Source organism: Ambystoma mexicanum, chromosome 7q (genome assembly GCF_040938575.1).
Source record: "Ambystoma mexicanum isolate Mex_15411 chromosome 7q, UKY_AmexF1_1, whole genome shotgun sequence".
Classification (NCBI taxonomy): Eukaryota; Metazoa; Chordata; class Amphibia; order Caudata; family Ambystomatidae; genus Ambystoma; species Ambystoma mexicanum.
Window position 1 is genome coordinate 556,732,728 of NC_090941.1, and position 20,656 is coordinate 556,753,383.

General features: G+C 44.5%; 1 protein-coding gene across 1 annotated transcript in view; it reads left to right on the forward strand.

Moving 5' to 3' along the window:
• Positions 1 to 20,656, forward strand: part of VWA8 (von Willebrand factor A domain containing 8) — a 3,012,337-nt gene that overhangs the window by 2,202,674 nt on the left and 789,007 nt on the right. Inside the window, exon 34 of the mRNA XM_069639376.1 lies at positions 19,338 to 19,492. Within this exon, the coding sequence (XP_069495477.1) occupies positions 19,338 to 19,492 (155 nt within the window). The remainder of the gene's footprint in view (positions 1 to 19,337; positions 19,493 to 20,656) is intronic.

A 20,656-nucleotide genomic window follows, 5' to 3' on the forward strand; every position in this document is an offset into this window, starting at 1 on the left:
AACACAAACATCCAGACACACCTGAGGTTTTGTTAAAATGAAAAACGTTTTAACTTGTACACTTTACTTTGTGTTTCAGCAATACTCTGTGTAAACAGGCTAGGGAAAATAACTCTTTCTTACCTGAGAGCTGCCAGCACTTTAAATTTGATTTTTACACAGTCATTTTACTTATCCGCCAGAAAGAGAGCAAAGTGACTGCTCACAGGTGGGCACTGCGCAGCTCAACAAGCCAGATAAATGGCAAAAAGAGGGGCGCAATGAAGCAACTGCGGTCACTAAAAAAGCTATTATTTAGGGTTGATTAAAAACATGAGTAAAACCACAGACGTTTCACTGTGTACCACAGCTTAATCATGGTGAATAGAAAAACAACAAAACAGAACTGGTTTTTTAATCCCATTTGAAAAAACTACATTACCCAGACTGTATGGTGCAAATATGTAATTTCTGCAGAAAATAAAACTTTTATTACAAAAGTGCAACGGTGAAAATCAGAAACAAAAGTGACAAGGGCAATTAAAGTACATTAGAAAATTAGCAGCAACTCAATTTCAGACATGTTTGCATCGAAAAGGTACCTTCATAATTAATTTAAAAGTAAGAAAATCCAACCATAGTGGCCAAACTACTGCACTATATTTCAAAACAAAGTTTTAAATAGTAAATTGGCTTAAAAGGTATTCAATTGGTACATTGTTGTCTAATATTACACAAAATAATGCAAAAAGAGTGACCAGCAACTTAGGCCATTAAGGAAATATTCAGTTGATGCACTGATAACCTAATATTGCACTGTATCACAAATGTTTACCAACCGAAAACTGTCAGAATTACTTATAAACGCATGCCTATAACAAATACAGTAAAATTCAGCTAACAAACAAGAATAATAACAAGAAAGCTAAAAGAAGACCTATATGCACTGAAAAATGAGAGAGGAAAGGATTCAGTTACAAAAACACATGACAGCCTTCGCTGGTGTTCAAACCATTTGGAATTCTTCTGTTAAACCTGAGAATCAACTTTGTTTCTGTTCTACGAAGAATCAATTCTCTATTGCCTTTGTGTGGATGGGGCTTAATTAAAGCCAACCCAATTCATTTAAGGAGGGATTTATCATGGTTTTGGAACTCAGCAAAGTGAACATCTACAGGGTAATTCTCATCAACACGGTTTATAGCTCTCAAATGTTCCATATATCATACCTTTATGTTTCATTTTGTGCTGCCAATGTAAACTTTTTCACAGGGACAAACTAGACCGTAAGCAACATATTCAGAATTGCAGTTAATATGGCTAGCTAGTAATGGGATGCAACCAATAGTTCTCCTTGACTTTGAAGCTGGTGTCCTTAATGATGGATTTAAACACACTACAAGAACCTCAAGGAAAGCAACCCACTTGGGTTTGAAGACAATTTGGATGTTTAACAACATTAAGATGACTACTAGTTACAAAATCTACAATGTTTCTGGCACATTTAAATGTGATCTGTGCTTTGTTAGATAAACAAGATTTCAGATCTTCATCTTTTTTGTTAAAGGAAAGATTTTATTAGGTTTTAAGATGCTTTTGGCAACTGTTAGGGTTCCCGCCGTCCTTTTCTGCCATTTGCGGGACCGGAGCTTGGCAGTCCCTCGCCACTGTGTGCAGGACCAGAGCACACACATGACCGGCGCTAGACGCTGGCGGTTGCCATGGCATCTTCGAGACCGTCACAGTTCTAGACCGCCTGGCCTTCCTCTGCGACCACGCCCCCTTTGGTTGCCATGACCCCTTCAACACAGTACACAGTCACGTCATCAGAAGAGGCATTCAGCCAAGACGCTTAACCACGCATACTATTCATTCGACTAATGCTTCTGATCGAGGTTTTACTACGCTTCGTGTTTCCTGTTTTCCTACTTTCCATTTGCTTCCTGGTTCTCGACCTCCTACTCTGCTACACTGTTTCGATTTGGATTTCTTCAGTGATTTCAACCTTGGTTCTGGTAAACTCCACCTTGCTTTTGAATTAACCCTTATTGGTATGGTTTTTTTCTTGCTGAATTCTTGGCTCCTGACCTTTTTTTGTATGAAGGATTTCCTACCGGATTCTGTACTTGTTTGCTTGTGGATAACTTGGTTTTTGTCCCATTTTTCAGATACAACGGATTTCTTACTGGATTTTACTCATTGTTAGCTCTGAGAGAGCATTGAACTGTGGACGCCTTGCTGTTGTCATTGCTTATCTGTTTACCATTAGTGGGTCCTCGTTCCGCCCGGGAAATAAGGTCCTTACTAACCAAATTAAATACCCCTCCCTTTCTACCAACCTCCCAGAAGACCCCTGGAAGTTTTGGTAAAAGTCCAATCCAGACGAACTGTCGAAGTACCTTCCCCATAAAGAGTTTATTTTTACCACCAACACTAATCGGTATCAGGTAATATTTTCGCCAGCAAAAATATCGCCGTACATATGGTCGTCGGGAACGGCCATAGGAGATATTTTTGGTGGCGAAAATATTAGGTGCAGGGGTGTCCCCCGCACATAAAAAAATGATGCAGGGGTTGCGGGGGTGTCCCCCGCAGGGTCCATGTGTTATTTTGCCGCAAAAATATGGCGATATGTTAGCATTGCAATATTTTTGCGGCGAAAATATCACATGGAACCCACTAATCATCATTTAAAGTCCATTCCCAGCACGTTCAGCCTGGTGAATATCTGGTGGTATTTTTTGCTTTTCCAGGTGAACCTCCATCCTGTACGTACCTACAATCTAGGACAGGGTGGTATTTCATAGGGAAGGTCGCCCTCACTGAGGAGGCCTTCGCTGGGCTTTTTTTTTTATCATCGTCCCAACCTAGTTGTCGCCATTACTGAACTTCAGAAGTGTTACAGTTTGTGTGAGTATTGTTACAACAACTTCCGACCCAAGCTGGCTTATCACATTACATAACAACTCCCACCCCCCCTGCCCCATATGTCTCACCCAGGTTCCCCAACCCCCCGTTCCCCCTCCCTCGGGAGTGCTTGCAGGTAAAACATTACATATAAAAACGTATATAACAACGTATATAACATATGGGTAAATAGATACTCCATTAAATAGGTTTAGGGTAGTTCAACCAGGTTGAGGGCTCTCAGCCTTATTGGGCATATCAAGGCATTAAAGTATTTTTGGGCATACTTCAAAAAGGAGGGCCAGACCTTTGTGAACTTAATTAAAGAGTTCCTCATACTAACTGTAAGCTTCTCCATGGCTAGAGTGTTCCAGACTTTGTCCAGCCACATACCTACGGTTGGCGGCTCATGTTTGTTCCATAGATGTAAAATAGAGAGCTTAGCCACCAGCAGCAGGTACGCTACCGGTTTTAGTTCTGCTGCCATGCACGTTTGTTTAAGCGAGTCATACAGGCCTATAATACATATAATAGGATCCTCTGGAACGTCTGTGCCCTCTATATCCTTCACTTTGGACCTGGCTTCCAGCCAGAAGCCTTGCAATGCCGGGCAGTCCCACAGGATATGCAATAGATTTCACTCCACCTGCATCCTCTCCAGTAAAAGTCTTCAGTCTCCGGGCACACCTGGTGTAACCGGGAGGGAGTTCTATACCATCTGGTCAGTATCTTGGCCTGTGTTTCCGCCAGCTGTGGGCATAGTTTAGAGTAGTTTCCCTCATAAATTCTGTCCCAGTTGTTGGGATATAGCTCTCTACCCAGCTCTCTCTACCAGCCAGCACAATAGGATCTTCTTTCAAGGAGCGAGAGTGAGTTTATTATTTTATATAGCCTGGATATCAGCCCTTTGGCTTCTGCCGGTTCCTGAAAAACGATATCAAGAGGGGTTAACTCCCAGGTAGTCCAGTTCTTGACAGATTGGTGAAGCACCCAATGCCTGGCCAGCAGCTTTTTGCTTTCCTCCAATGATCTAATCCCCCCGACCCAGAGAAGAGGTCTCCCACCTTGCTGCCCCCCACCCCCATTCAACCACCTCTCAAATCCCTCATCCGTTGTACCTGGGAAGAAGCCATAATTGTGTTTGAATGGCATGAAGGGCGAGGGCAAGCTTCCAGGGTTGCACTGGTGATGGGGTTTACATATAGTCCTCAGGACCGGCTTCTCCTATCCACCCATGGTTGCGTCACTAAATGCCGTCCTGCTACCGCCTGTTCCATGGCCACCCAGATTTTTCTGGACTCCTTTTGTACCCAGTCAATCATGGGTTTGATCTGTGCTGCCAGGTAATAACTAAGAAGCTTGGGAAAGGCTAGACCCCACCCCAAGCCCTTGGAGTATACAATGTGTGCTTGTTCACCCTACGGGAGGCCCCATTCCATAAGAATTACAAGAGTAAAGCATCCCAAGCAGAGTGCGCTTAAAGTCAGGAATAGGGATCATCTGGAAGAGATACAGGAATCACGGGAGCGCATACATTTTGATGACAGCCATTTTGCCAAACCAGGATAAGTGTCTAGAGGGCCAGTGGGTCAAGTCTTTTTAAACCCCCTGCACCAGGGATGGGTAGTTGAGTTTATATAAGTGGGCCAGATTTGCTTGTATGTTAACCCCCAGGTATTTCAGCGAGCCTGTAGCCCAAATGTATGGAAATCGTTGCTCCAACTTCAATCTCAAAGGCTGGGGTATATTAAGCCCTAGAATTTCAGATTTGGAGCAATTGATTTTGAAACCTGAGACCCTGCCAGCTTTTCTTCAACTTGAGCTAAGGAGTTGCTCCGATCTGTAAGTGACAATATGACATCATCCGCAAACAAGTTAATTTTATGCTGGGCTACCCACATTTGATACCCCTTATCCGCCTGTTGGCTCTGTTATGCGCTACCAAAGGCTCCATAATCATGGCAAATAAAAGGGGCGACGGGGTAGCCCTGCCTCCTACCTCTATTTAAGCTAATCTTCTGGGTAGGGGTCCCATTAACCATAAGGCGGGCAGATGGGTCAACGTAATTGGCCAGTATCATGTGGTGCATTTTGAGGCCTATGTTAAACCTATCAAGCACTTGACCCAGGCATCCCCACTCCACCCTATCAAATGCTTTCTCGGCATCTAATGACAGCAGGAGGGAGTGGGCTTGCTTTCTGCTAGATTTGTCAACTAGGTGGAGTACTCGCCTTATGTTGTCTGTAGTACTCCTTCCCCAAATAAAACCTGACGGGTCCGTTAGAATTATTGTGAATATTTTCGAATCTAGGTTCAGAAGGGCTATCGGTCTATACGACGAGCACTGTTTAGGGTCTTTCCCCGGTTTAGGGATAATTACTACCTGTGCCTAGGTTATAGATAACTGTAGGTTTCCTCCTTCGCTTATAGCTTTAAAGACATCTGCCAGGGGCTTAGCCAGAATTTGTGTGAAGCCTTTGTAGAATTGGGAGGTAAATCCATCGGGCCCGGGGGACTTGTTAGCTTTTAGAGATCGGATTGCACTTATAACTTTCTGCAAGTCAATTGGCACCTCTAGGCTATCTCTGTCTGCTGTGGATAATTGAGGTAACTTCACTCCATCCAGGTATGTGTTACGCTCACCTGGTCTCTGCGGAGGTGTTGGGCCACGGTTGCAGCCCTCCCGGGGGTGAGGTCGCTCGGGTCCGACTTCGGCCTCTGCGCTTATGTGGTGACTGGTGATGATGCTGCTCAGGACTGCTCCTGCGTGGACAATAGGGGGCTTGTGCGCCTGATCCCCTTCCAGACCCCTTCTCCCAAACCGTGGTACCCGTGGGATGCGCTGTCACTGGAAAGCTCACCTGTTGATTAGTTTTGGCGAGCACTCCGTCCTGCTGCTTCAGGCTGGGGCGCTTGTATGATTTGGACCGAGCTCCTTCACTGGTCCCTTGCACGTGGTAGTCAGGTCCTGCTGTGACTAAGCCACTATACTTCAGGTAAGTGTTCCTGTTTGCCTTTGTCTTTCCTCGTCTGTTTTTATTGTATTGGAAAGTTTGTTGTCTTGTATTGCCGTCCGTTCCACTTTTGATGTTTGCTCTTTTGCTTTCTTCCCTTGCAGGTGATGTTGCCGGCCCAGCAGAAGCTGCTGAGCACGAGGCGACAGCCGGAGGGAATGAGGAATGAAGCTGGTAAATTGTTAACTAGGTGCGCGCGGGGTTCAAATGCGGCGCGGCCCTACAATGGATGTTCTAACCTTGTCTTTCTTCTTCTTCACAGGGTCCGAGTTCGGGGATGCGGAGTGCGGTGCTGCGGCATCGGGATCAAGATCACTGTATGTCAGGAGATGAGTCTGCAGATGAAGCGATAAAGCACTGGTTTCCTGGAGGTGAGTATGCAGGAGAATGCTTGTTTCAAAGGTAAGTAAACTGGTCCAAGCGGCGGTGAGCATCACGTTGCACGTGAGTGCACAGTAACGCGAAGCACCGGCCTTAACGATGGAGCAGCTTATATAGCTGAGCTTGTGGAGCCACGCCCACCAGGTTCAGCCTGCCTGCCACACCCGATGAGTCAGCACATGAAGACCAGACCTAGGGAGCCACACATGAGGAGGTTCTCTGGAATAAAAGCTTTCAGCTCCTAGAACGTTCTTGTAAAATCAAAGCACTCCTGCACTGAAATAAAGTGTTCCTGCTCACATCTCTATATGAGCGGCGCTAGGACTGAGTCCAGCCAGGGCCACTGTGTTTATAGGTCCCAAAGGGACATAAGTGAGCCAAGTGACCCATTGCCCCCATCACTAGATGGTGTGGTTTTTGTGTTCTGGGGCCTGTGGCCATGACAGTATGTCCTCTGCTTCTGAGCGTCTGGCTCGTCAGAGGAATAGAGCGTGCTGTAAAACTCGTAGAAAAGATCCATTTTCCTTGACTCATCCCCCCACTTTCTATTTTGGGTGTCCGTAAGGGTCCAGATAAAGGAGGAGCCACTCTGCTGCCTAAAGAGCTGGGCCAGTAGTCTCCCCGGGACATTCCCATGCTCATAGTAGGGTTGTTGGAGACCGCACAGAGTACGCTCTGCCCTCTAGTTTCTAAGCAGTTTTAGTTGTTTTTTTTACCGCTGTGGTTTCTCTAAGGCCTTTCTTTGAAGGAGCCTTGCTGTATTCCTTTTCTTTTTCTCCCACCTCCTGCAGGAGCTGCCATTCTACTTGCCCTTGCAGTCATTTAAGTGCCGCTGTACTAGATATTATATTCCCCCTGGCCAGTGCTTTAAGAGCATCCTATCGGTTCCCATCGGAGGTGTCCGCTGGATCATTAGTACTAAGTTAGCCTCTGATTGTGTCTTTCAGCCCCTGGAGGCATAGAGGGTCCCTCATGAACTCTGAAGGCAGCCTCCACTGAGCCCCTGGTCATCTCTCCATCCAGTCTCTAAGCCCCAACACCACAAAGCTATGGTCTGTCATTGTCATCTTTTCGATCTCAGACGAGAGAGTCAGCCGGGTTAGCTCAGCCAACATGAAGATGTGATCTATTCTTGTCGCTGATAGGTGGACGTGCCATTTGTGGGTGTATGCCCTTAATGTTCTGTTTTTATTACGCCATATATCAATCAGCTTCAGTTCCTGAAGGTGCTCCTTCAGATTGCGCAAAGCCACACTTGTCAACAGGTACATAGCCTGCGTGGACCTATCAAGCCCCTGTCCATGTTCATACCCCCCAGCAGTAACAACTCGCCCTGACTAAACTCCTCTAGTGAGTCCATGACTTGCAGCATAAATGACTCCTGGACGGTGTTAGTAGTGTAAAAGGCTGCTATGGACACCAGCTTCTGTAAGTAAGGCATGGTATCAAACAGCGAAGACAGACACAAGTGTTCACAGTTCAAGGGTGTTTATGGGTTTGAAAAACGCCTATCTAATCCTAAATCTAAAGATGGGAGCAAGCAACGATCATCAAATAATAATAACACAGTCCTATTGGTGTCTTATCAAAATAAAAGGGCCTATACTAATAAACCTATTGATAATCCTTACTTCTAAATACAAATGATGTGGGAAACAATGCTATATAAAAAAGTGTTCAAGAAATATGTCAAGATATTTGAGCCGTTAGCTTCCCTTCCTCACATTTTCAGCACGGTACAACGCAGCACACTCAAGCTTAGCACATACTCTGGCTTTTCTAGCACAAGGATGCAGTTCAAAATCTCAGTATCAGGATCGTCTGTGCCAAAGTGTCTTTTCCATTGAAAGTCTGTTATTTCAGAGACCCTGATTCGACACACATTCAAAGTTAATTTCTCCTCAGGATTCTCATATACATAACTTCTCTGGTGATTCACTGTTCACCCTGGCTACCCCTCTGCCGGGCTCAGACCACATTTATCTAATTTTCCAAACTTTCTTTACTATATCAAAATCGAAGCCTTTCGACTGTGCGCAGGAATTTGTTTGACCTGTTGCAGGACCACTTCGATTCACGATTCTTTGTTTGCTTCTCAATATAACCTGTTTTACTTTCACTTCTGCCATTTCTTAGCTGGATACCTTACAGAGACTTTTGATTGAGAACCCACGTAGTGCCTGACCACTCTATCAAAAGGTATTGTATCTTGCTTTTCAAAGTTCAAACACTCATCAGTAGTTCAACTTTACTTGCGTCTTTTATCACACGCATATTAACACTGTTTGTTCCAGCGCACGCCATACAATATTGCAGCTTGCAACCTTCCCTTCAACACAGACCGGTCTTGTATCGGTCTCCCCAACTGACTGGCTGTGTTGATTTCACTGACGCTGCTTTGTTCTTGGAGCCAAGGATGGTATTGTGGTGGCTGCTGCTTCTCCCCGCCTTGATTAATGATGCGGGAGGGTCCCGGGTATCTCTGACATACAATACAGGACTCTTCAGCCTGGTTTCCTGGTCTTAGGCTTTCCAATCTTTAGTGCTCTTGAAAGTAACAGTTTCTTGTCGGAAAGGTCAAGAGAATTTCCCTCCTTGCGATCCCCTCCTGTTCTGCCATCTTTCTTCTCTCGTTCAGCTGCCGTCTCGAAACTGCTGTTTCCTTGTGTGCTTTGCCTCGCTCAGAGTATGCTTTCCTGCACCGCCTTTTATTCGTGTGGGGAAGCTTAATGGAAGTCAGGTGTAAGAGATGGTCAGTAATTGCCTGCCCTCACATGACCATTATTTTGGGACAGGTTAGTTATACTGCTCAGGTGTTAGTCTGTTTTCTCCCAGAGCGGGCTGTCTGTGTGAAAGTGTCTGTGTGTGTAGGAAACATGGGAATGGGGTAGAGTTCCTACGGATTTTATCTGGTAGGATGATGTGCCTCGCCATCCGGTGTCCCACTCCACGAAGACCCCTCACCCAGGTTATCCTCCTTCACTGGTCTACCCAGAGGAACTGGATCCAAAAGTGATGGGCGTGTCCTGGCCACCTGCATGACAGATCCCTGGGGACTAGTGGATGAGACACCTTCTGGTTTCTCACACTGCCCATAGATTTTACCCACTACCATAACCATCCTCCCCTCCATCCCTCTCTTAGATCCTTGTTTATCATTATCGTAATCCCAGCTTTCTTACTTTCCTCTGAGGAATGAAACTGGTGGGGGAAAGCATGTAACGGGTTCTCAATTGGTCCCTGGCCAACAGGTACATTTCCTGGAGTGCAACTGTATTCATCTGGAGGCGCCGGAGCTCACTGAACAGTTGTGTCCGTTTAATCAGGGTATTAAGACCCGAACATTCAAGGTGCCCATGTTATTCATCATGGCACTTGTCCTCATGGCTCAGTCCACTCCATTATCAGCCCCCCCTTTGAGGCCGCCCCCATGTTTCCCTGCTTCGTTTCTCTCTCCCAGGTAAACTCCCCACACTCGGTCAACTTCTTAGTCCTGTCAGTAAACTGCCCTAAGAACATACTGCCCTAAGAACATACTGCCCTAAGAACATCCCCCGAAATACCCCTCTACCCCACCTATGTCCCTCTGTATGCTTCCACTCAGGCTAAGCCTCAGAGAGGAAGGTATAGTTCCCTCCCCGCGCCACTTCACTGACCCTTGTAGCACTAGAAGACAGCATTCTGATTATCCAATGCATCATTACTCCCTGGAGAATTATGTAACCCATTCACAAGGGCCTGTAGTAGCAAAACACATTTTAACCCCTTCTAACATTTTGACAGATGCCCTAGTCAGGCACAAGGCCCCCCAGGCAGGATAACTCTCCAGCTGACTTCCTGCGGGTTTGCCAGTAGTTCCTGTAGGCCCTCAGCGTAAAATAATAGAATATCAACATGGCTGACCCTTGCCATATTTCTTCCTCCCCCTGTGGGCCGTGTTCCGTTCTCCCGGGACGGGGCTCCTGCCCCCGGGCGCCACCTCCCGCTGGCTGTTTCTCCTTGGTTAATTGAAGGCTTGGAAGCTTTTCTCCCTCCTCCGCGGACTGTATGATAGAGAACACTGTATGGACTCTATCATCTAGGTTAAACCGCAGCCTGAAAGGGCATGTCCACTTGTACTGTGTTTTCCGTAGTAGGTTTCAGCCTCCGGTGTCTCTGGAGTGTGTTCTGGGACACATCCTGGAATATCTGAATGATTGAGTCTCCAAATTTAATTTTATTAATCCTTCTCGCCTCCTCCAAGATTGCTTCCTTGGCATTGTATTCCTGGAACTTTATCACTACATCCCCATCCATAGGGCGGCGATCCGGGGAGTCTCTCTTTGGCACATTCCTGTGGACTCTGTCTATCTTCAGTGCGGCATGGGTAGTTTTAGGCTAGAGCTGTTGAAAGAGTCGCCGGACACATCCCTCAATGTCATCACCTTCAGCCCTGTCCTTGAGGTATTTGATGAGCAGGTTCTCCCTCCTTGCTCTATTCTCCAGGTCCTCACACTTTAAGCGCAATGCCTCAGTGTCTTCCTTGAGCTCAGATAGGGAGCCCTGCACCTCTTTGAGCTTGGATGCCAGGTCCACAGACGACAGCTGTCCTTGATCCACTCTCTCCCCCAAGGCCCAAATCTCTGTTCTCAATTCCTTAGTGAAATCAGCCATCTCTTTACGGAGGCCCGTTATCTTGGAATGTAAAGAGTACTTTATATGTTTCCTCAGGGCATCTAATGCATGGGTTAGGAAGGCTGGCATGAGTTACTGTGTACCCTGGCCCGATGGGTCCACCCCGTTGGCTTCTCTCTCCATGTCTCCCCCCTGTGCAGGGTCGGATTGGGCCCTCGGCCTTTCGGCCCGTGGCCGGGCCGAAATCGTCCCTGGGGTGTTGGGGCCGGTTTCTGGCCATGCCTGGGCCGCTTTGGAAGAAAAAAAAATAGAATTGGTTTTTTTTTCAATGTTTTTTTTTTTTTTTTTTCAAAAAGCCTTTCATCCTTCTTAGGTCGATAAATGAGTACCAACACAGGTTGAGTGATATTGTATGCATATTTGTTTTTGAAAAAAGAGCTTAAGTGATATACAATAACATATTATCATTTGGCCTTGGACATTTGCTTGGATTCACAGTAATTTAGTGTACTTTCGAACAATGCTATTTGATGCCACTTACTGTTTTGTCAAGGGGTGAAAGGTCATGTTTCATCGCTTCCTGGGATGTCACTTTGGGTTGGGGTCAAATGACATCACTTCCGGTGATGTCATCAGAGGTCAAGGGTCGGGAGGGGTGGGCCACTTTATTGAGGCGAGGGGTGGGCCACTTTTTTTGGGTGACCGGCCCTATTTCTTGTCCCAGTCCGACCCTGCCCCTGTGTTGGGTTCTTTGCCAGGTATTGCTGTATATCTTGCGGCTTATTCTTCTTAGTGGACCTGCGCATTTCCTTATATCCTTTGCAGGCTCCAGTGATGGGTGAGGTGGCACAATTTGCAGGGGCGAGGGTGAGCTCACAGATAGGCTTTCTCACAGCCAGCGTCTCTAACTTGTTTGGGGCCCCAGCTCCTTTCGACCTCTTCAAGCGCCCTCTGCCTCCAAAGTCCCCTCCCCCATTGCCAGCGGCGTGCCAATCTTCTTTGGGCCCAGATTCACTCCTGGCGCCTCTCCCTAAGCAAAGTTGGTCAGCCTGCTATTTGCCCTGCAGATGCTGCGCACATTCTGTGGCCCCTCTCCGGCTGATACAGGCCCCCCCCCCGATCTCCACTCTTCACCATTGGAGGAGAGGGGGATTTCTCAGCTTCACTCAAAGCCAGGGGGGCTTCCGTCGCCTTGGCTGGGGTACCTTCAATGATGAGCTGGCCAGCAGGGTACTGAGCCAAGCTCCCACTGCAAGGAGGACATAAAATGGTCCAGCCTAGCCACTATTAGCTGCTTCCCCCTGGGCCTGCAGCTACAGAGGGCTTTAAGGGGCCCCCGCCTGTTCCAGGGGGCCCTCAGGTTGCCACTGTTGTGCATGGGCCAACAGTTTCGGGCTAGGAGTTTTGGGCCAGCAGCGTGCGGCGTGGAGCTACCACCATCAGGGGGCCAATCAAGATCCTGGGCCACCACATTCCTCCAATGACTTCATATTGCACAGCTTCAGAGGGCCTCCAGCCTCGCCATGGCCGCTGCCAGTGCTGTTAATGCTGCGGTAAAACAGGCCGGTGGACAGAGAGGGTCTGAAGCACGCATCCTACCTCTACGCCATCTTGTCCACATCCCGGATCTTCATCTTTTAATAATACATGCCAGTGTCTGTTGACAATGTTAAACATTTGTTTGACCTGAATGTCATGCGTAGTAACACATCTGATATTTTGCACATCGGTAGATGGCTTTCAAAAGGTCTTGTCTGGTACAGGCATGGGTTTTAAGTTTAGCTTTCTTAATAGTATATTTAAAATAATTTTAGCATGGGTGGAGTTTTTGAAAGACGGGACTCCCTCACTCCTGCGCACCTCTTATTCGATGGTTGATTGTGTTAGACTTGCAGCCTGAGTCCTGGTTTGTCAAGGGACCAACTCCGGGGTTCCTGATTTTTTAGAAGATTTGTGGGGTTTGACAAACTCTGGTACTGTGAGGCGCTGGTAGGATTAGCTAGTCCGGTGATTGCTGGTAGGCAGCTTTCTCAGATAATGTCATGTTTTGTTGTCAAACATGAGGTTGTTTTATTCCTTAGTTAGTCAGCACCAATGAAAGACATCATTGGATAAAAGGTGACATTTATAACATGATGATGTGTTACACAGCCGACGTGCGTTTAAACCTAAGTTTTTTTCAAGGCTGTGATTTTTTGTGAGTTGGTGTGGTAGTGATTTGGTATACCCAGTGAGGTGACATTCAAGGCCAATTTGTATTGAGGATATTCAATTTACATCCATTATGCATACATTAATAGGCAGTTACAAAGAATAAAACCAATTGCGATTTAAGGAAAAACACATTGTGACACTCAGGAGAGGTGATTTACCATGTTGGGTGATGGTAAGTGATGGTGACAAAGTATAGTTAATTTGGACACAACGAATAACAGTTGGTAAAAATAGAAATGCCCGTTTGCAGTATAATTAATAGCAGGAGAAGAAGCAATGTACCAAGGGAGAAGAACAGAAAGACAGAGGTTATGTTTGGTTAGAAGTAGGGCTAGAGAGAATTCCAAATTAGCCTGGTAGAGGAAAAAGTTTCTTACCCAATTGAGTTATGGGGTGAGCTTCAAGGTGCAGTGAGCTGGTCCTCCCATGTGTGGGTGCCAGTGGGCTGGGTAGCCGTTCTGAAAGGAAATGGACAGAAAAAGAAATAAGGGGGAGGATGGGACCCTTGGAAAGTTGGACGGTGGGCATCGGTGTAGTGTGTCGCGTTTGCGCGCCGTGGTCATGTCTTGTGACTATACATGCTAACTGCCGTGGATTGGAAGGTGCAGCTACTTATTATGGACAGTGCCCGAGTCAGGAATGGTTTGGAACAAGGTCGGTGGACTGAAACATTCGTTTAGTGCCTCTGCGGGTGCTGAGTCAATGATTTAAAAGTGAGGACGTTACAGCCGGTCAGCCGGAGGGGCGTACTTATGGTCTGTTAGCCGTGCGTAGAAGCCTGGTGGTTGTAGGGCCCTGCTTGATACATGTGTTATAGTTTGCCGGTGCCTAGTTTGGGAAAGGGAGGCTGGGGTTTGTGCGAGGCGACGTCCAGGTTGAGGTGCCTGTTTAATATTATCAAAGATGTGGGTACTGCTATGAAATTTGTGTATTTAGTTGGTAGCAGTAGTCGAGGCGCTGCGAATTTAAGCAGGGCAGAATGCCGTCGTGATGAAAAGATTAATAAATGGAAAGTTGCGTCTGCGGTGACGCGGTGAGTGTCATGCGGAACGCTTACCATTGGCCGGGTTCGGCAGTGATGGTGCTCAGAGTCGTGTAGTCGAGGATCGTCTGCCATAGTAGCGCACAATGAATATAAGGAAGTAGCGCTGCGGTTAGTTCCGTCAACGAGCGATGTGATTCGTTCGTTGAGAATGGCCCGCGGATTGGCTGCTGGGCCAGAACGTGTCATAGTGCTGGGTTGAGCACGGGTAGTGTTGTTGTTATTGGTGCTGGCATGAATCCATTCCACCATAGTGACCACGAGAGTGGTAGAGGCGCAAATAGTGCTAATTTGAAGGTCAAATGTATGTATGTATGTATGTATGCATAATGGATGTAAATTTATGTATGCATAATGGATGTAAATTGAATATCCTCAATACAAATTGGCCTTGAATGTCACCTCACTGGGTATACCAAATCACAACCACACCAACTCACAAAAAATCACAGCCTTGAAAAAGACTTAGGTTGCAACGCGCGTCGGCTGTGTAACACATCATCATGTTATAAATGTCACCTTTTATCCAATGATGTCTTTCATTGGTGCTGACTACCTAAGGAATAAAACAACCTCATGTTTGACAACAATACTTGACTCATCCATTATCTGAGAAAGCTGCCTACCAGCAATCACCGGACTAGCTAATCCTACCAGCGCCTCACAGTACCAGAGTTTGTCAAACCCCACAAGTATATTTAAAATAGCCTCTTAGAAAACATCTGGGGCTCACATCTGCACAAGTTGCTTTAAAATCAGGGGAACGTGAACAATGTCTTTTTGCCCTAAGAAATTATGCATAAGGGTTGTTGGTGATGTTGCTAATTGGATGACAAGAGTTTGCTTGTAAAATGGAATTACCCGCCGTTGGTTTCTGGTATATTTGAATGTGGATCAATTTATCAATAACCAAAATCTTCAGATCCAAGAATTCAATATTTTGCTAAAATTCATAGTAAATTTCAGATTTAAATCATTAATTTTGAGAAATTCGCAAAATGAGTGAAGATCCTCCAAGCTGCCCTGCCAAATGAAAAAAAAGGTCATCTCTGTTCCGATGGCAATGTTGTCAATCCATTTATTTAGGGGATTATTAAGGACATATTAAGGACATATACTTCCTCCCAGTACCCCATTAACAAGTTGACATAAGACGAAGCAAACTTAGGGCTCATGGCTGTGCTAATTAGTTGCAAGTATACAGCCACATTGAAAAGGAAATAGTTATGTTTTAATACAAATCAAATAATTTCCAAAAGCATCACATTGTGCGTAGTGAAGGTTGTAGATCTATTACTTAAGGAAAATGGTGCTGCTTTAATGCTATCAACTTGTTTAATAACGTATACAGAGAGATGACCTCTAAGGTGACCAAGATAAATTGATCTTTCCAAGGAATATTGCGTAACCAGTTCAGAACATCACCAGTGTCCCTGACATAAGATTGTAGGCTAGTCACAAAAGGAATCACAAAAGAATCAACAAAACTGGACATAGGTTCAGTCTTCCCGGGCAGTTATGATGAGTTCTTCTGGATTTTGGGCAAGATATACACTGTTGCGAGGATAGAATGTTTCACAAATAGAAATTGGTATTCTTCTTTATTAAGAATGCCATACATTTATCAGTTGGATCACCGGCCATTTTCTGATAGCAAAGGCCATTCTTAGGATGCTAATAAGCTTTTTTTTCATAATCACTTCTTTCCCAAATCACCACATTACATCCCTTATCCACTGGTTCAATGACCAGGTTAGAATTTGATTCAAGGTTTTTAAGGAGAATCACATTGCTGCCATGTGGAGCTGATGTCGAGCCGTGATGCATCCCTCGGTGGCGAAGGCATTTCGGAAGGCTGCTGGTGCGGTAATAGACTATCATAGTTGTGGAACCTGTGGCAGGAACATCAATCCGAAAGAACATCACCAAGAGGTAAGTTATTTGTTCTTCTGCCTGTTGTGTCCTCCTTATCAGCAAACACAGCCAGCTCCTGGCAAGTTCTGGGGATTGGGCTGCTGCCAGGTGCACTCCTAGGCTCGCCACAAGTATTAACTCTCCTCTTATGAGAAGTTCAGCATGAATATACATACACTCTCAAATGTTCACACGCGCACACTCCTGTACTTTTGAGGACCTCCAGAAATTCTTGCGGTTGAAGAAAGGGACATGTTTGTTACTTTACATACTAGAACATAGTTGATGCACAACCTACTCGTCCTCACTAAGATAAGAAAATACAGGACTACTTTTCCCCACATGGATTCTGGGGTTGTACATTAACCCATATTTCACCCATAGATATTTACCCAAAATATAGGGGTCACACAACAATGTGTTAATGTGTTAAATGCCACGTTTTCACAAGTTTGAAACACAAATACCCACACACACCCCGGGTTTTTTTAAAATGAAAAACGTTTTACCTTGTAAATTTATTTTCTGTTTACTCTCTGTAAACCAGCTATGGAAAATAACTCCTCCTCGAAGCAGTGAATATCCGAACCAGAAGGAGAGTGGACGCACCATGGTTCGATTCAGAGTGCAGGAAGGCAAGATGGAGACTGTGTGAAGAATCTAGGATTAGGGCTCTCAACGCGGGAGAACTCCATTTTCTAAAACTGAGTTATAAAAGCTTATGTAAAAGGAAAAAAGCAGACTATATAGAAAACAATGAGATCACATGGACCAAATGTACGAGAAAATAACATACAGGGTTTCTGGAGGCTGGTGGCTAAAGGTACAACATCGAGGGATGATAATGAAGCTATTATAATTAAACCTGAGGAATGGCGCTTGCATTTATCAGGCATTCTGTTTAGCTCATCAGAGGTTGGGATTGCCAGAACAGGGCCACAGGGTCCCTGTGGGTTGACTTAAATTAGTCCAACTTTTATACACAGATACATGTGCGGTCATAAAATGCCCAGGCTTGGCAACCTACTCTAGGGAGTTCACAACCAACAAATGGGTCATGCAGGGATGCCCTCTGGCCCCACTATTGTCTTTTTTGTTTCTATCAGATTTTGACCCATATAACTCTTTAGCAAGGACTAACACCCTCCCCGGCTTTAAATGGGACAAAATATGGTGCATTAATGTACGCCGATGATACGGCTCTGCTGGACCTAGCACATAGGGGTCTTCAAGAGTCTTTAAACTATGCAGCCAAGTTTGTTAAGGAGCATAATCTGAAATGAAACCTGGAAAAAACAAAAATACTTAAATTTGGCAACCCCAAGAAGAGGTTTGTATGGGCAATAAATAATGTAAACTTTGCAGTGGTCAATACCTACAATTACTTAGGAATTCTGTTTCATCAGAGTGGCTCCTGGTCCGACTATGTCAAAAGGATGATAAAACGAGCATAAACGGACCTCAGAGGGTTGACAGGTTTTAATATAATAATAAGTATGGGGGCAAGAGACTTGACAAATGCTTAAGGGTCATAGAAATTAAAATTCACACATCCGTATTGTATGGATGTGGAATATGGGGACATACCAATTGCACAAGGCTGGACGTGATGCAGTACGAATTTCTAAGGAATATAGTAGGGATTGGCCCTAGTGCACCAAGGGATGCCCTTCAAGCAGAACTTGGTGTGAATAGCTTAGCAGTTCTAATAGAGCGTAAGTTATTGGAATTATATCTTTAAACCAATATATTTGATACCCTAAACCCTATCAGGCGAAATGTAGCTCAGGAAATCCTCTGGTCGACAATATACATGGCACAAATATGGTAACAGATTGATAAACAAGTGGGGCATTAATCTTAACCAAATGAACTCCACAGCCAAATTGAAGATCATCCTTAGGGAAAAGGCTATCAGACTCAAACAATTTAGAATGATGAATCGTATATCCTCTCTCCCATCAATGTCATTTTATGCTGCCTTGTGCGACAATGTCCATGAGGGAAGTGCTGTAAGCCCTCTGAAATCCCCAGAGCACCGATAAATAATGCTAATGGTCCGAGTAAACATTCCACCATTGACAGCCAGAATGTCTTGGCTGGGCAGCCGTATAGAATGTTCCAGTAGGACCGGATATGAGAAGACCATACTTAATTTTTTATTAAAATGCCCCCTCCTCATTGCGCTTAGAAGCCAATGTTTTAAAAATGATTTTGTATCTTTTTATGAATTGGAACAATCTGAATTTTATATCTGATGTATGTACTTTTGAAAAGGAAGGACTTAAAATGTACTACAGACCATTTTTAAATTAAGGTGTGCTGTTTTAAAGTGATATTTTTACGTAATGTATTGATTTTTTTAATAACTGTTAATGTCTAACGCCGAATAAACGTTTACTACTACTACCTCCTTACCTGAGTGCTGCACTACTTTATATTTGATTTTTATACAGTATTTTTATACAGTAATTATACTTTGTTCAATGACAATCTTCACAAACAGTTCATCTGAGCCCAAAGGGGTCTAGGTTGCTTTGATAAATTGTATACCACTGCTCCGTGAAATGGGCTTCCATTATGTTAGAGTATCAAAAATATGTTTCTGCATTCAGTACATGCTAGGTTCTTGTAGGATGTATGCGTGTTGTCTTAAAGCACGGAACTGCTCTATATCATCTGAAACAAAGTGCCATTTTGGCTGCCAGACCCCAAGCCATCATTCTTTCAACAGGGCCAATTGGATGTTTTAAGGCCAGCATGACACCCCCCTGGTGGTAGTGTCATGACCAGCTGCAGTTAGTTGCCTTATTATAGAACCAGCCCTCCTCCCAAAAAAGAAGCACTTCAGTAGAGCACATCTACTCAAGTGAAAACAAAAAAAGCCTGGTTGAGGTTCAGAGCACTTGAAGCGTGAAGCCAAAGAAAAGATGTAGAGCGAGTATGGCCTGTGGTGTTCAGAGTAGTTGGACTATGTTATGAACTGGCCTAGCCAGACAGCCATTGTTTGTTTTTCAAATACTAAATATATAAATCTCAGTGTGCCTAATTCAAATAAAGAGATGTCACAAATGTGATTGTTTTTTCCAGGGATGTTCTACATCTGGTGGCACAGTTTTGTGTTATGTGAAATACCTTCTTTTGTTGAGAATATAATATTGAGCTTGTAGAAAGAAAGTATCTTGAGAAAAAAAGGGACCTTGGATTACAATTTTAAAATGTTAAGGCAAACATGAACACATGAAGTCTCTTCTCTATACTTCTCACTTAGGTCTGGAGTTGTGTATCCCACATACTATTTCAAGTGACCAGTTATCCTCAGAGAATCTGAGTTCCGCACTGGGGCAGAAGATCGTCTCTCCAAACAGGATCCTTGCAGATGACAATAATTATGCTACTATAGTTGTTGGATTCCCAGATCTCTTGGTAAGTATATTCACCTAACAATTAAACTTAAGATGTTGTAGCTTGGGGAGTGTTTGTTCTTCTGGTGTCCCAGCAAGAACACAAGTACACATTCTCACTTACAAAAACTTTTCTTGGAACCAGGAGTAAATATTCTTTATTCTATGAAACAATATAAAACCATCATTTCTGTTAAGGCAAAAGATGTTAGTCTAGAGTGGCAGTTATGTAATCAGATTTCAAGTCCTAAATTGAGCTGTTAGTACTGTTTGAAGGTATTAGTCATGACAGAACGTGTTAGTTCTAGCTGAAGATGTGTGAGAAGCAGAGTGAAAATGTTTGTCGACTAAAGGCATCAGTCATGAGTAACGGTGTTAGTTGACATGAGCTGTTAGTCCTGCAGGAAATAACTTGGTTGTTTTGCAGTGCCCCACAATTGTTTTATTTAAATAATTATTCTGTTGCTGCTTATTTCAGAGTGCCTTCACAAGCTCTTGGTTCTGAAATGATGGTAGACTGGAAAGTAATAGATTGCCCCACTAGTGCCTCTGACTAAAAAGCATGCTCTTCTCAAAGCCCTATAATAGCACCAATAATATTGGAGTGCCCTTCAAGATGCTTCGGATTTAAAGGGGCTTGTGTTTTTAAATCTCTTTAATATATCTCATATAAGGTGGCACTGTGGGTTGCAGTGTCCCGCCTCAATCTCAAATGCCTGATATTGTGGATAAAAGTAAAAAATGGCCTTCTAGCATTACTTGATTTGTCCTCTGCATTTGATCTTCTTAACCATGAACAACTGCTAAAATCATTAACCACTGTAGGCTGCTGCTCCGAAAATGCAGTCAAATGGCTACGCTCCTTCCTCAACAACCATATATCTTGGGTGCAGTAGGACAATGCTATATCAGACTCAGAAGAAATAACCTGTGGAGTCCCTCAAGGAGCATGTCTCTCTACTGCCTTGTTTAAAGTTTAAAGTAAACCCCTCTGTGACATGCTCACAGGCATGAAAGTACAATTCACCAACTATGCGGACGACCCCCAGCTACTAGTGGAATTGAGTGGTGACTATACTAAAGATCCGGATGGAATCCATTGGTTGCTGGATGTCTGTTAGGGAGAATTCTCTGTTTAGGCTGAATTTCCTAACCTAGTGAGTCCCCCAGCAGCTTTGCTGGATTT